Consider the following 16,922-nt stretch of genomic DNA (forward strand, 5'->3'; position numbering starts at 1 on the left):
GGCCAGCTATAAGGCCCTGCAAGACAGCAGTGGCAAAGCCAGCTCTGGAATTAGAAAAAAATGGCAAATAATAATGCTTGGTGAAAGTATGTACAGAACTCCAGGTAGCAGCTTCTAAGATGTCCCTGGTAGGAACACCTCTGAGAAAGGTTGCAGAAGTAGATGCAGCCCTGGTGGAGTGAGATCTGAATCCCTGGGGGATAGGTTTTCCATGGTGCTTATAGCAGAAATGAATGCAATGGCTTATCCATTTAGAAATGGTTTGTTTTGAAATAGCCTTCCCCTCTGCCCCTGCAGCAAATGCTACCAGCAGTTGTTCAGATTTTCTTTGAGGTTTAGTCCTGTCCAAGTAAAATCTAAGTGGTCTGTGCACATCCAAAGAATGTAGAATGCATTCTCCTTTGTTCTGTGGATTGGAAAGAAGGTTGGCAAATGAATGGACTGATTAAGAGCCACACTGGATACCACCTTGGGCATGAAGGATGGATTGGTCCTGAGTGACACCCTGTCTGCATGAAAGATGATGAAAGGCTCCACTGCCATAAGGGCCTGTAATTCAGATATCCTTCTAGCTGAAGTGATTGCTAAAAGGAAAGCTGCTTTCCAAGACAGAAATTTTAAGTCTGCAGTAGCAGCTGGCTTGAATGGAGGTAGAGTGAGTTTCTCCAATACAAAAGGTCCCAAGCAGGGGTTGGAGCTCTCCTGGGTGGTCTCAAATTTTTGGCAGCTCTGAGGTACTGCTTGAGCAGAGGGAAGGTTCTGTGTTATAATGAGCTGAAACGGCTGAGGTATGGATTTTAATGGAGGAAAAAGACAGGCCCTTGTGAAGCATCTCAGTTAAGTATTGCAAAATCTGAGGTAAATTGGGCGCTGCTGTGCTCATCCCTTGAGATTGGTTCCAGGCACAGAATCTTTTCCATTTTTCAGCATAAGATTTTCTAGTACTAGGCCTCCTTGCCTCTAAGATGACATCCATCACAGGTTTGCTAAGGGATGATAAGGGTGAGTTTAAGTAATTAGCCAGGCTGCAAGGTTCAGTGTTGGAGGCTGAGGGTGCAGAATCTGGTTCTCCTGCTGAGACAGCAGGGAAGGGGTCTGAGGCAGGTGCCATGGAGATAACTGTGACACACTATGCAGGAGGGGGTACCAGTGTTGGCGCAGCCAGTCTGGAGCAATCAAAATCATCCTTGGTTTGTCCTGTTTGACTTTTAGTAGAACTTTGGAGAGCAGAGGCAGCAGGGGGAAGGCATAGACTGATAGGTTTTTCCAGCTGAAGGACAGAGCATCCACTTTCCAGGCTTGTTTGTGGGGAGTCCTTGTGCAAAACTTGTCCAATTGGTAGTTATGGGGAGAGGCAAATAGGTCTATGTCTGGGCTTCTCCATCCGCTTGGCAGCATGTTGAAAATCCTTGGTTCCAGTTTCCACTCGTGTGGGTCCATGAGGTTTCTGCTTAGCCAGTCTCACCAATGTATTTAATTTTCCTGGCAGGAATTGAGCTTGTAGGTGCACTTGGTAGCTCAAAGCTGTGTTCCACAATGCCATGGCTAGTCTGCAGAGGGGGTAGGAATGTGTACCCATTGCCTGTTTATGTAACTGTGGTGTTGTCCATCTTTAGCATTAGTTGTCCTGGAAGAATGTAGTCATTGAAGGCTCGCAGAGCATTCTGTACAGCTAACATTTCTTTTTGATTGATATGTAGGTGCATTGAGTTGGGTTCCATTTGCCCTGAATGCACTTCCCTGCCAGGTGAGCCCCCCATGCATAGTCTGATGCATGTGTTGTTAGGGTTTGGATGGCAGGGGGTAGTGTGAATGATAGTCCCTTGTTTTGGTGGCAGGCCTCTGCCCACCAGAGGAACTCTAGGCATAGGCAAGGTATGATAGGAATCATTGTTTCTAGGCTGTGAGAATGTTGACTCCATAGGCATTTTGGATACCAATGTAGTTTCCTCATATGCAGTCTTGCATATGGAATTAGAAAAATGCAGGAGGCCATGAACCCCAAAGCTTGCAGTATTTGTCTTGCAGATAGCAGGGCTATTTTGGCCACTTGTTTGAAATAGGTTACCAAATGAATTTGCTTTTCTGGCTTGAGTTAAGCCATCTGGGAAGTTGTATTTAAGCCTATTCCCAGGAATGTAATTTGTTGACAGGGTACCAGTTGTGATTTCGTTTCATTTATGGTGCACCCCAGACAAGTTAGAACCCTTTCTACAAATGCCAGATGATTCAAAAGTATGCCCTGGCTTTCTGCCTGAATTAGACAATCGTCCAGGTATGGATATATTTGAATACTTCTTTGTCTGCAAAATGCAATAATTGGAGCCAGGCACTTTGTGAATACCCTGGGTGCAGTAGACAAGTCAAAGGGCAGTGCAGAGAACTAATAATGCATGTAGCCTGCTTTGAAGCATAGGTATCTTCTGCAAGATTCCCTGATTGGGATGTGCAGGTATGCTTCTTTTAAATCTAGTGTTGCCAACCAGGCGTCTTTGCCTAGCATAGGAAGTAATTGGTGAAGAGTCAGCATCTTGAATTTTGGAATCTCCAGAAAGGTGTTTAGAGTAGACAGGTACAGGATTGGATGCCATGATTTGTCTTTTCTGGGTACCAGGAAAAGTCTGGAGTAGAAACCTTGTCCATTTTCCTCTTCTGGTACCAGCTGAATAGCCCCCATGCTTAAGAGGGAAAGTACTTGTTTTTGAGCCTCTGCACACTGATTTGGGGGCAGGTCCAGCCACCCATTTATTGTTGGCAACGTGTGGAAATGAAATCTGTATCCCTGGGACACTATTATTTAAAACCCATTTGTCCTGGGTTATGAGTTCCCAGTTCTTTGCATGAAGAGCAAGCTTTCCCCCCAAAGGGGCGGTCAGAAGATAAGTGCTTGGAAATTTTAAAAGGAAGTCATTGAGATTGTTTACCATAGGGGGTGTCTTGTTATTCCCAGATTTGGAAGTAGAGGCCCCCCACTGCTTAGTTCTGAGAGTCCCCTGGGACTGAAACCTGGGGGTTTTGCTGTGTCTGGGTTTGCCTTGAGAAGACCTGGAAGGGACTAGAAAGGGCCAATTCTTAGGAGGCCAGCGCTTACTAAATCTAGGGGGTTGCACTTGTAAAAAATCTTTAACAGTTTGCATAGATTTAGCTTTATCATCCATCTTTTTAAGAACTTCTTCAGCCTTGTTGCCAAACAGGCAGTCCTGATTTAAAGGAGCATCCAACAATTTAGCTTTAACATGATCAGGCAAAGATTGCTCCTTAAGCCAAGCATGCCTTCTAAGCACAGACCCAGTAACAGCAGCCCTGCAAGAGGCCTCTAAAGAATCAAAACCACATTGCAAAGTATGTTTTCCAACTTGTTCAGAAGAATGCATTAAGTCCTGTAAATCTTTAATTTCCACACAGTCAGGAATTAACATACTTTTCTGTTTAAGCAGTCCAATTACATGTTGCTGATATTTTAACATATGAAATTGGCAGTTTAAAGCTCTGATTGCCAAGGTTGCTGAAGTATAAACCTTTTTTCCCCATCTATCCAGCACCCTGGAGTCTCTATCAGAAGGGGTTGGATTTTTAGCAGTAGAAGCCTTAATGCCCTTGAGCCCCTGAGAAATAATCTCTGGATCTTCCACAGGATTTTTGAAAAGGAACTTGTGGGACTCAGGCACCCTGCAGTATCTGTCAGGTTTACTAGGAGCAGGAGGCAGGGAATCAGGGGCCAAACTGGATTCCGAGAAAACATCATCAACAATGTCTAGTACAGGAGGTATAGCCAAAGGCCTATGCTGAGGTAGAAGAAGGAAATCCCTAAGCCTCTTTTTTTGAATCAGAAAATTCCTGGCTTTCCCAGTGAAAATGCTCCCTTAAAATATGTAAGGTTTCCCCAAAAGAAAAACCTCAGGAGGGGAAGCAGATGGAATAGAATCCTCTGCATCAGAATCCTCATAAGTGGGTAAGGACAAATCCAGGTCATCAGAAGAATCAGAAGAAACAGAATCCTGATCAGAAGATTCATAATCAAGCTCAGTCCTAGGCCTCATGGGGGGGGGGGGGTTGACTACCCCTGATTAGAATTATTAGATCTTCAGCCATTTTATCATTTGTTTTTTTAGGTACAGGGGCCTGAGCATGAGGCCTGGGCATTGGTTTCTTAGACATGGATCGAGATTTAGGCCTTAGTAATGAAGGAGGCATCGATTTAATATGCAAGTCCGTAGGCCTGAATACACCCTCAGAAGCCGGTGCCTGCACAGCGGCTCTGGACCCATCCAAAGTACAGACATCCACGGGTTCCATAGTTGAAGTATCTCACGGCATACCAGACTCCAAATGGGTCTCAGAAGAGGCCTGCAAATCAGAAGTAGTGGGTATCAGGGGCTGCGAAAGAACCTCACTGAGTACCAGCGAACTGGCGACTGGCTTAGAAGAAGCGGCGGTGGCAGTTTTGGACCTCGGCGGCCTGTCTCTGTCTTTATCTTTGCATTTTTTCAGAATCCCGGTAGTCAGATGGCTAAATGATGACATTTCTGGATAATTAAACCGAGAACCGAAATATTTAGAGGCAAAAATGTACCGATGACAGATTTTGTGCTGATTAAATAAAGCACAAAACTGACAGCAAGGTACGTCGTGGTCAGGGCTTAGGCAAGGAATACAGTACGAATGAAAATCTTTGTGAGGTATTCCACAAGTAATGGCGTCAGCTGCATGTTTTATATCCCTGACGACCTGACATCATGGAAGAAGGGACAGCAACTGACGCAGGACCCAAAACTTTGTTAATCAGGCTGACTGAGGGAAACCTGCAAGCACATTACCCAAATGTAATGACTGCAACAGTGAAACACGAAGAACATCTTGTCAGAGATTCGGGATGCATGGCTACCTTAAAAAGGCCATTGTGGTCAACAGTCTAGCAAACAACTATGAACCTGTGACCCTAATTAGCAATGGCCCTACACACAGCATCTGTTCAATCACAGACATTCCTTAAGGCACGTTTTGATACTTGAGAAATTTTACACACAATGGAATCTGGGTAGGCACTACTTAAAGGCGGAAGTATAACAGATAATTCTCTCAAACTGTCAGTACAACAAAGAATAAACCTCCACATGTGAGTCCAATAGTAAAGAAAGTACAGTTTTGTACAATCTTAGCGTAACTGTAAATGTCTTTTCACTGTTGTAGTACTCCTAATGTAAGGGATCTCCTTCCAAAGATAGCCCAATATCTGGCCAGTATACGAAAGCCTTTAGTATCTACAGGTGCTGTATGGCACACGTATGCTCCCTGCACAAGGTGTAGGGAATAAGGGGGATGTATGGATGCACACACTTCAGAAGTGAAAAGCCTCATGAAGAACAGAATGTCCCTACGGACCAGGAGGAACATGTGCATCCAGAAAGAGAAAAGAAAGAGAGAGAGAGAAGAACCCCTCGGACATAAAGGCAAGGAGAACAGCCTACAGGAGAGGGAGCAGGAGGGAGAGAATACTGCAGCAATGAAGAAAAGGACATATAATGTTATGGTAAGAGGTATATTATGTATTTCCACATCACTGTTGCAGTATTCCTAACATAAGGGAGAATACAAAAGCTCAAGATGAAACCTAGGAGGAGAAAGGTACTGAAGAACCCTCAAGAATCCTATGCAGGATAGCCCCGGCAAAGCTAGCTCTAGCCCTGGAAATAACATCCAACTTACAATGCTTAGTGAAGGTATGGACAGAAGACCAAGTAACAGCCTCAAGGATGGAACTGGTATACAGCTCCTTGAAAAAAGCAACAGTTCTGGTAAAGTGTGCCTTTACTGAAGAAGAAAATTATTTTCCATGAAAATAATAAAAAAGAAATGGCTTTAGATATCCATAAAGAGATGGTCTGCTTAGAAACAACTAAACCCAAAGACCTGTGATGAAAAGAAACAAAAAGTTGCTCAGATTTGCAAATAACTTTAGTTTCATTCAAACAATATCTGAGCTGTCTATGCAAATCCAAGGTGTGAAGAACCTTCTCACTGGCAGACTGCAGAGTAGAAGTAAAAAAGGAAGGCAAATGAACAGATTAATTAAGAGACAGCTCATTGACCACCTTTGGCATAAAATAAGAATTAGTGTCTCTGTGAAAAAAACTAAGAAAGGAGCAACAGACACAGGAGCTTGAAGCTCAGAAATCCTCTTGGCCGAAGTAAGAGCCAAAGAAGAATAGTCTTCCTAATACAATGCTGTAAGGAAGCTGAAGCAACAGGCCCAAAAGGAGCAAGAGTCAATTTTTCAAGAATATAACTAAGGTCACAGGAAGTTGGAATAGGCTTCCTGGGATACCTAATATTAAGGAAGCCTTTAAGAAACTGTCTGACCTCAAATATGAAGGCCAGAGGAAGATTCAAGGGCAGAGAAGCAGAAACTACTGATAGGTGAGCTTTAACTGAAGAATATGCCAACCCAGCCAGAAGCAGATCACACAAATAAGAGAGGATTAGAGGAACCTCTGCAGATAGAGGATTTTGATGGCAAGAGAGGCACCAGACAGAAAATCTTTTATTTGGATAAATATGACTTCCTGGTAGTGGGCTTCTTGGCCTCCTGCAGGATCTGAAGCATATCTGCAGAAAAAAGGTGCCCAAAAGGGATCAGAACCCTATAACTCACCGCACCAGTTGAAGAGTGAGCAAGTGGAGATGGATAAGAGACCCCTTGTCTTGTGTGATAAGGTCCCTGGCCAAGTGAGAAAGAAGGGGATCCAACACTGTCTGGGTCAAAAGGGATTCACCAACAAGATTTTGGAAGAGTCCTGTCAGATCTTGAACAAGACTCTCAGAAGCAGAAGAAGCGGAGGGAAAGTGTACAGAAACATCCCCTTCCAAGGAAAAAACAGGGCATCCACTTTCTAAGCCAGAGGACATGGGACTATGGAAGCTGGAAGTTATCTGTTCAGAGGGGAGCCAAAAAGATGTACCTGTGGAATACCCCACCAATGGACAATGTCCAGGAACACATCTCTGTGAGGTGACCATTCATGAGCTTGTGTGCTGAACTTGCTCAAACAGTCTGCCATTTGAATGTGCTCTGAGGGAATGTAGACAGCCTGAAGAGCCACTTGATACTTAATAGCTAGATCCCAGACCTGAACAGCAAGCCTACAAAGAGATAGGATCTTCTACCCCTTTGCATGTTGATATATCACATCACCGTGGCATTGGCTGAGAAAACGTTGAGGGGCCTTGGATGAAACAGGGTATGAAAAGCCTAAATAGCCAGAAGCAGAAGGAAGCTCCTCACCCTCTCTCTGAGGCATCCGTAAAGAGCTCTTGAGTCAATACTGAAGTCTGGAAAGGAAGTCGTGGGTTGAGAGAAAGTTGTTGAATCTACCACTGAAGTTAGAGCTTGAGACAGGAAAGGAAAGGAACTAAGTACTGGGGATGATGATGTTGAAGCCACACTGAATTCAGGTACCACTGAAGCTTTCATATGGAGCCTGGGTACAGACAGCATAGGAATGACAGAAACCATAGACCCAAGGACCCTGAGAAAGTTTCTGGCCATGACTGAATCCGGAGTCAAGAGACTGGAAAAAGGCAATTAGGGCCTTGTGGGGGGGGGGGGCAGGCAAAGATGCCAGCAAGGGGATGGTCTGAATCTTGCAACTATGGGAAACATGATCCTGAGAAGGTGTCATTACTGATTTTTGAAAGTGTATGGTGAATCCCAGACTCTGCAGCGGGAAAAAGTACAGTTTTGTACCTACCATAAATGTAGATGTTCGAGTGTTCACACTGCTGCAGTCATCACACTTGGGTTATCCTGCCATCAGGCGGTCCCGCAGTCGGCCAGAGTTCCAAATTCTTGGTCTGGCATCGGTTGCTGTCACTTCTTCCCTGACGTCAGTGCACCAAGGGGTATATAAGAGGCATCCAACGCCATTTTCTTCAGTTTTTCTTGCCCCAGATGTCAGGCGCCCCCAAGTAGGTAGACAATACATATTGCTAATAAAACATATAAAAGGAATAAAAGGAATACCTTCAGTTACAAGCAAATACACCACAAAGGTTGTACAGGATAGAAAGGTATAGAAAAGTTCAGCTAAGTCAGAGAGGATGGAGGGAGGGTAACCTGAACTGCAGCAGTGTGAACACTCGAACATCTACATTTATGGTAGGTACAAGACTGTACTATGTTCATCGTGTTACACTGCTGCAGTCATCACACTTGGGTTGAATCCCAAAGCTAAGGATGGGCGGTGGAACTAAACAAGGTTTGGAGAAGCTAGTAGGCCCTGCAGAACTGCAGTGGCAAAGCCAGTTCTGGTTTTAGAGTATAGAGGTAAGTGATATGCTTGGTGAAGGTGTGCACTGAACTCCAAGTTGCAGCCTCCAAAATATCCTTGGTTTGTACCCCTCTGAGGAAGGCTGTTGATGTTGCTGCAGCCCTGGTGGAATGGGGCCTAATGTTACCAGGTACAGGTTTCCCATGGTGTGTGTAGTAGAAATAGATACAATGTCCTATCCATTTTGAAATGGTCTGTTTTGAGATAGCCTTTCCTTGTGATCCTGCAGCATAGGATACAAAGAGCTGGTCAGACTTTCTGAAAGCCTTAGTTTTATCCAAGTAATAATGTAATTGCCTGTGAATGTCCAACGAGTGTAGGAGCCTTTCCCCTTTGTTCTGGGGGTTTGGATAAAAGGTGGGCAAATGAATGGTTTGGTTTAGGGCCACACTGGATACCACCTTTGGCATAAAGGAAGGGTTAGTTCGTAAAGCGACTCTGTCTTGATGAAAAATGATGAAAGGCTCCACTGCCATTAGGGCCTGTAGCTCTGAGACTCTTCGTGCTGAAGTTATTAATAGCAGCAGGGCAGTTTTCCATGATAGAAACTGTAAATCAGCTGTAAAAGCTGGTTCAAAGGGCGGTAGTGTAAGTTTTTCCAAAACAAAGTTGAGATCCCAAGTTGGTGTTGGTGCTCTCTGGGGCGGTCTTATGTTCTTAGTCCCTCTGAGGTACTGTCTTAGTAATGGATGTGAAAATATAGGAGGATCCGTGTTGTATTGAGCTGAAACAGCTGAGGTGTGGATCTTAATAGATGAAAAGGAAAGTCCTTTGTGCAACATCTCAGTTAAATATTATAGAATCTGAGGAATATTTGGGACAAAGGGATTCTGGCCTTTAGCCTGGTTCCAGGTGCAGAATCTTTTCCATTTGTCTGAATAGGCTTTCCTGGTGCTGGGCCTCCTGGCCTCCAGAATGACATCCATAACAGCTTTAGAGTGAAGTGCTGACTGGTTGTTTAGGTAATTTGCCATGCACCCAGATTTAAAGTCTTGAGCTGGCTGTGTAGAATCTGATTGTTTTGCTGAGTGAGCATGTGAGGAATTTGAGGTAAAATCCATGGTGGGCCTTGAGCCATGTTCCTTAGTATTGGATACCAGTGTTGGCGTGGCCAGTCTGGAGCAATGAGTATCATTTGTGGCCTCTCTAATCTGGCTTTCAGCATCACCTTTGCCAGAAGAGGCAGTGGAGGAAAGGCATACACTGTTAATGTTTTCCAACTGAATGAGAGGGCGACCACTTTCCAAGCTAGTGTGTGGTATGTCCTTGTGCAAAATTTCTGTAGTTGGTAGTTTTGAGGGGAGGCAAACAGATCTATGTCTGGGATCCCCCATTTTTGAGTTATCATTGCGAATACTTGTGGATCTAGTTTCCACTCGTGAGGATCTATGATGATTCTGCTTAGATCGACTGCCAATTTGTTTTTCTTTCCTAGCAGGAATTGTGCTTGTAGTCGAACTTGGTAGGTCAGTGCTGTGTTCCACAAGGTCATTGCTTGCCTGCATAGGGGGTAGAAATGTGTGCTCCCTTGCTTGTTTATGTACCACATCACTGTGGTGTTGCCCGTCTTTATTAGGAGTTGTCCTGGATGTAGGAGGTCCTTGAAAGCTGTTTGGGCATTTTGTACAGCTACCATCTCTTTTTGATTGATATGTAGATGCCTTTGATCTGCAGACCATTTGCCCTGAATACACTGTCCCGCCATGTGTGCTCCCCAGGCATAATCCGATGCATCCGTTGTTATAGTTTGCCTGGCTGTGGGTAAGGTAAAAGGCTGACCCTTGTTGAGGTGACATGCCTGAGCCCACCATAGAAACTCCTGTTGAAGGCAGGGAATGAGTGGTATTATTGTTTCCAAGCTGTGGCTGTGCTGAGTCCATACGCTTTTCAGGTACCATTGTAATTTCCTCATATGCAGTTTTGCATATGGTATTAGTGGTATGCAAGATGCCATGAATCCCACGGCCTGCAGAATTTTTCTTGCAGGGAGTTGGGTCTTTGTTGCCATCATTTTGAAGTACTGAGTCAGTTGTCCTTGCTTGTCTGGCATGAGATAAGCCATCTGGGCCATTGTATTTAAGCTGGCACCCAGGAATATTATGTCTTGTGAGGGCACTAGTTTTGACTTCTTTTCATTTACTGTGTACCCTAGGCAACTTAATAGGTTTTTGACAAACGCCAGATGCTTTAAAATAATGTCCTTGCTTTCTGCTTGAATAAGGCAGTCGTCCAGGTATGGATATATTTGAATTCCTCTTTGTCTGCAGTATGCAATTACTGGTGCCAGGCCTTTTGTGAAGACCCTGGGTGCAGTAGATAAGCCAAAGGGCAGTGCAGAGAATTGGTAACGGGTTGAACCTGCTATAATCGGAGGTATCTTCTGCAATTTTGTCTGATAGGAGCATGCAGGTATGCCTCCTTGAGGTCCAACGTTACTAGCCAAGCCTTCTTGCCCAGCATGGGAAGAAGTTGCTGTAGTGTTAGCATCTTGAATTTGGGTACTTCCAGATATGTGTTTAGAATTGAGAGGTCCAGAATGGGTCTCCAAGCTTTGTCCTTTCGGGGAACTAGAAAGAGTCTTGAATAAAATCCTTGTCCCTGCTCCTGTGTAGGAACCTGTTGAATGGCTCTCATGTCCATGAGAACTGTAATTTGTTTTTGAGCCTCTGCCCATTGATTTGCTGGCAGGTTTGGCATTCCTTTTAACCTTGGTAAAGTGTGAAAGTGGAATCTGTATCCTTGAGATACAATATTTAGGACCCATTTGTCTTTTGTGATGATGCGCCAGTTGTCTGCAAAAAGTGTTAGCTTTCCTCCCAAGGGAGCTGCCAAGAGGGATTTGCTTGGCAGTCTGAGGGGTAAGTAACTGTGTTTGTCTTCTGGTAGTTTGAGACCTGTCTTCTCCTCCTTTCTGGGTTGTGGCACCCCATTGCTGAGGCTTGTAAGAGCCTTGTGACTGATCTCTGCCCCTTGGGCATCTGTATTTGCCCCCTCTGTGGTCTGTCAGAAGCTGGAAAGGACCAGTTTTTGGTTGGCCAATTTCTGCTGAAACGAGGGGGTTGAAATAAAAAATCCTTGACCGTCTGCATAGATTTTGCCTTATCCTCCATTTTCTTTAAAACCTCTTCTGCTTTTACACCAAATGAAACATCCTGCTGTAAAGGTGCATCCAATAACTTTGGTTTTACATGATCAGGTAAAGTTTGTTCTTTTAACCAAGCATGCCTACGTATGACAGACCCTGTCACTGCTGCTCTATAAGAAGCTTCCAATGAATCAAATCCACATTGCAAAGTATGTTTTCTCACTTGTTCAGCTGCATGCAACAAATCTTGCATTTCCTTGTAATCAGGCTGCTCTGTATGTGTGATCATTTTTTGTTTTAATTGAGACATCAAATATTGTTGATATTTCAGCATGTGAAACTGGCAATTTAAGGCCCTCATAGCTAGAGTAGCTGAGGTATATATTTTCTTTCCCCATCTGTCTAGTGCTCTAGAATCCCTTTCAGAGGGTACAGGATTTTTAGCAATAGAGGCCTTAACCCTTTGGGACACTGGAAAATGGTTTCTGGGTCAGCAACAGGGCTTTTATATAGGAATTTGTGTGAGTCAGGGACTCTGTAATATCTGTCTGGCTTGGCTGGTGCAGGAGGTAGTGAATCCGGGTTAAGGCTAGATTCTGAATAAACATCATCCACAATGTCTAACACTGGTGGAATAGCAAGTGGTCTGTGCCGGGGTAGTAAAAGGAACTCTCGGAGCCTTTTCTTAGAATCAGAGTAATCCTGGCCTTCCCAGTGGAAATGTTCCCTCATGGTATGTAAAGTTTCCCCAAAAAAGTAGTCTTCTGGGGGAGATGCTGAAGGAATAGACTCTTCAGCATCAGAGTCTTCTTAAGGGGGAAAAGAATATTCCTGTTCCTCAGAAGAATCTGAGGAAATTGAAACCTGGTCAGAGGAAGCGTAGTCCTCCTCCTGTCTAGGCCTTTTATCAGGAGGGGGATGGGAACCCCTGATTAGGGTAATTAAGTCTTCAGCCATCTTAAGCATCTGTTTCTTAGGCATGGGGCCTTGTACTGGAGACTGCTGTGCAGTTTTCTTTGCTTTTAAAGGAGTTTTCAGATTTGCATAGGATTTAATAGTGAGTGTAGTCAGTCTGAAGACACCTTCTGCAACTGAAGGCGTTTCATCTGCACCAGAATCTCCTTCAGCCATGGAGTCGGAAGGGCCTAAAGATAAAGGTTGTGGAGGCCTAGCAATCTCCACTTGGGAATCGGATGCCGCCTGGGGTTCTGAATCAGCGGTTGTCAGGGGCTGCGTAGGCACCTCAGTGAAAACCGGAGAACCGGCGACTGGCCTAGCAGAGGCCTCGGAGTCTGGTTTGGGTCTCGGCTGCCTGTCCTTATCTTTGCATTTTTTATGCATTCCAGTCGTCGGTTGCTCCGATGGCATAGTATAATTACATTTCCTACCAAAATAATGTCGGGCGAAATCATACCGACATTTTATAGTTCGTTTGTTAAACCTAGCACAAAACCGACAACCTGTGACGTCATGGTCTGGGCCTAGGCAAGGAATACAATAAGAATGAAAGTCCTTATGAGGTATTTGCTTCCCACAAGAAATGCAATTGTTAACTTTTTCTGACATCGGACTGAGGCAAGAAAAGGTTCCCCAATGGGGTACTTAGCTTTATTGAAGACTTCGGTCTGAAATTCGATTTGAAAATCTCAGGAGTCGGCCGACCGGCACTTGCGAACTGCTTCTGCTTCGGGCACCGCGTGGCAAGAAAGACTGAAGAAAATGGCGTTGGATGCCTCTTATATACCCTGGCACACTGACGTCAGGGAAGAAGTGACAGCAACCAACACCATACCAAGACTTTGGAACTCTGGCAGACTGCGGGACCGCCTGATGGCAGGATAACCCAAGTGTGATGACTGCAGCAGTGTAACACGATGAACATCAGTAAACTCGAGATCTTGCAGGAGAGCTTCAGAGAATGAGGCCTGAATGAGCAGACTCCAGAAAAGGAAAGATCTGAACCCCTCTCATCCTGCAAAAAAGCAATACCATGAGTGAGATATTTGGAGAATATCCTTGGGGCAGTAGAGAGGCCAAAGGGCAAAGCAAAGAACTAAAAATGCAAGGAAGAAACCTAGAAATTCAAACATTTTCTGGAAAGGGGGTGGATGGGGATACGAATAGGCATCATTGAGATCCAAAAAGTCCTGGGGAAGAATAAGATTAAGAAATAAAATATGAAGAAACAACATCTGAAAGAAGGGGAGTTTGAGAAAGGTGTTGAGCTGAGAAAGGTCCAGAAATGATCTCCAGGTGCCCTCCTTGCAAGGAAGCAGAAACATTCTGGAATAAAAACCTCTCCCTTCCTGGGCAGGGGACACAGCCTGAATGGAGCCCTGTGTCAAAAGAAAATGAAACTCCTCTGGAAAGAGAGGAAGCTGATCTTGAGGAGGCTGAGGGATGCCCAGAAAGGGGAAGAAGAGATTTCCAAACCATGAAATACCTCTGACAGAAAATGGACAGAACCCAAGAATCTGCTGTAATCCTTAACCAATTTGGAAGGGACAGGGAAAGACAAAAGGACAAGGGAAAAAGGAAGCAAGTTGTCAAATGGAACCTGGCTTATTCTGACAAGGAAGTTTCTGAGAAATAGGGGATTTAGCAGTAGGTACACAACTAGAATCATTTTTACCCAAGGGAGGAGGGTGAAGCTGCCTCTGAACAAAAGTAGATTTGGAAGGGTAATTCTTCTGAAACTTTAGAATAGGAGAAACAAATATATTTTTCAACTCCTGGAAAGCTTGCACTTATCCTGGAGAAATTTAAAAAGTTCAGCAGCAGTGCCAAAAAGATTTTTATTACTCAAAGGAGCATCCTGTAATTTGGCCTTAATGTCTTTAGGTAAAACAAGAAAAACTTTTCACCAAAAACGAAAATAGCATTCCATTAGAAGGCGAAGGCCGAGGTACTGGAATTGAAGTAAAGACATTTAAAAATCCAGTTTGGGCTGCTATTTTCGTTTTTGGTGAAAAGCTTTTCTTGTTTTATAAGTTGTGTATGGTTATTAGTGTGTTTTTTTTTGTCATTAGGTAAAGCCTGAAGATGAAGTCAAGAGTAAAGCCTCATAACAGAACCAAATGCAGCAGCCCTGGAAGAGGCATTGGCTGCATCATATCTGCATTTAACAGAGTGGTAGGCAACTTGAGGGGTAGAACCGAACAAGGAAAAGACTTCCCTTCAGAAGCAGGAAGGTCAGAAATCACCTGAAAAAACATGAAATATAAGCCTGGTAAATAATAGCTCTAAAAGCAGTGTGGCAGCAGTATAGAATTCTTTGTCCAGCCTCTCCATGGCTGTACTATCCTCTGAAGAAGGCAGTTTGGTAGAGGGCAACAGTTAAAGGTTTATCAGAGAAGACAGACACCACAAAAGGATCAGCAGAAGGGCATTTATATAGAAATTTACAATCATCTGGCACATTGTAAAATCTGTCAGTTTTTTAGGAGCTAGAGGTTGACAATTCAGAGGCTAAAGAAGCTACTGAAAAGGTATCCAGGAGGGCAGCCAGAACTGGAGGAACAGCAGAAGGCTTAGGAGACTCCATCTGGAAGAGCTCATAATACCTTTTCTGGATATTAGAAACCTGAAAACAATCCCACTTAAAGAATTCCATCATAAGGAAATATTGTCACCAAAGGAGAGTTCCTCTAAAGCGGAATCTGGACTAAAAGAAACTACTTCCTCTGAACCATAGTCCAAGGGAGAAGGGATCTGAGAAGAGGAGGCTAATGGCTCTTCCTAGAAACCTGATCCTCATCAGAGAAGTCCTGCTGCCTAGATCTCTTAAGAGAAGTGGAAGGCCAGAGATGAGCAGACACTGTATGGTTTTCTTTCTGTGATCCTTTAAAGTGTTCACTACTTACAGTCTAAATAAAGCATTATGTGGATGCAAATATATGGTTAACAAATACCTTGTGGTTTGAACTTGCTATTTTTCTTTTAACAATTCCCATCTCTTCTCCAAGCCTTAAAAATGCTACCTTGCTTCTATTTATTACATACTGAACAAAAGAAATCAAACTATATGTTTAAAATAGAATCGTCATTTTCTTCCATCAACTCTCTCCTGTTTTCTCCTGACACATCTTCTAGGTCGCTGCTCTCCTGTTTGGTATATAATAAAAATCTAACAGAAACTTAACAAGTTTTGTTTTAGTATATGTAAATTATCTAATTATAGAAAGGTACCTATCAAAAATGATAACAAGTAACAAGTTTGATTAAACATTTCTTCTGAATTTCAATGATACCTGTGCATCTGTTCGATTTCTGAAGGCATCAAAAATCTTCTTCACAGCAACTATTTCACCTGTACGTCTATCAACTGCCTTCCAGACAATTCCATAAGCCTATGAATGAAAAAAAACAGCTTTGGAGACCTGTAAAACATGTAAAATCTAAAATACTAACAAACAATCAAAGTAACGTGTCACAACCAGCCTGCTGTCTCTTCTCAGCTACTGCAACACTACAGACAGTACAGCTACGTGCATATAAACCTACCAGAACAGATATTCAAGGAGAGGTCAGTGTAACACTAAATCATAACATTTTGTGCTTCCTCATGCTATACGTCTCCTTTCCTAGTCAGAGTTTTCTCAGCATTAACTTTGTCCACATGGAGATGTATGCTGGTCTTGTACTAATGTTTCATGGGATCCTGGCTGGTGTGCTATGAGCTCTTTGCAGTTCTTTTGATGACACTTTTGTTTTCAAAGGGACTTAAACATAGTAAGCCACTGTTCTCAGAATATTATAACAAAATATTGCAATCACAAAATGCAACTGTGTTCTAGTTTATTGAAATATTATAATAAAACTAAATATACTTTTACTAGAAGGGATGACCGTTTATTATTATAGCACCTCTCACAGATGATCCACTGTTATGGTAACAACACTTTTAAATCACAACTTCAAGTAGAGTCACTGCAACAAGTAAAACTTAGCAGCTTCAGAAGGTGGAAAGATTGTCAGTAGGAATGGGTGATCTGTATAGTAAAGATTAGTAGTGTATGCAGCATTACACAAAATATCATGTAAATAGTGAGTCACTAATCAGGTAATCTAAAACTATCAAAAATAATGTCTGAAGATATAAATACAGCCTTAAATAATATATAAGCAATAAAAAGTACATTATATACAGATTTCTGATTGTCAACATAATATATTAAATACATACTCACTAAAATTATTTAAAAAGTATGATTATGCACTAAAAGTATAGTTAAAGGGATGACTGATGCAGTTAGGCAACAAATTCTGTTTATAACAGTAAAGCAATGAATACCACAATAATCCATATTTTTCTTCCCAAACTCCAAAAGAATGCAATAAAATAAATATTATGCATTCCAATTACCTCCGTCAGCAGTCCCCAACCACCGGGCCGCGGACTGGTACCGGGCCGTGGAGCACTTGGAACCAGGCCATCAGGTAAGTGAATGTCTGTAAGAGAGTGTATGTGCCTGTCTGTGTGTGAGTGAATGCGTGCATGAAAGCAAAAG

At 43.2% G+C, this 16,922-nt stretch overlaps 1 protein-coding gene across 1 annotated transcript in view; it reads right to left on the bottom strand.

The window, feature by feature from the left end:
- MAPK15 (mitogen-activated protein kinase 15) overlaps positions 1-16,922 on the bottom strand; it is a 1,649,688-nt gene that overhangs the window by 1,094,205 nt on the left and 538,561 nt on the right. The window contains exon 4 of the mRNA XM_044067386.1: positions 15,663-15,761. Within this exon, the coding sequence (XP_043923321.1) occupies positions 15,663-15,761 (99 nt within the window). The remainder of the gene's footprint in view (positions 1-15,662; positions 15,762-16,922) is intronic.

Source organism: Protopterus annectens, chromosome 3.part1 (genome assembly GCF_019279795.1).
Source record: "Protopterus annectens isolate FY-2018-M chromosome 3.part1, PAN1.0, whole genome shotgun sequence".
Taxonomy (NCBI): domain Eukaryota; kingdom Metazoa; phylum Chordata; order Ceratodontiformes; family Protopteridae; genus Protopterus; species Protopterus annectens.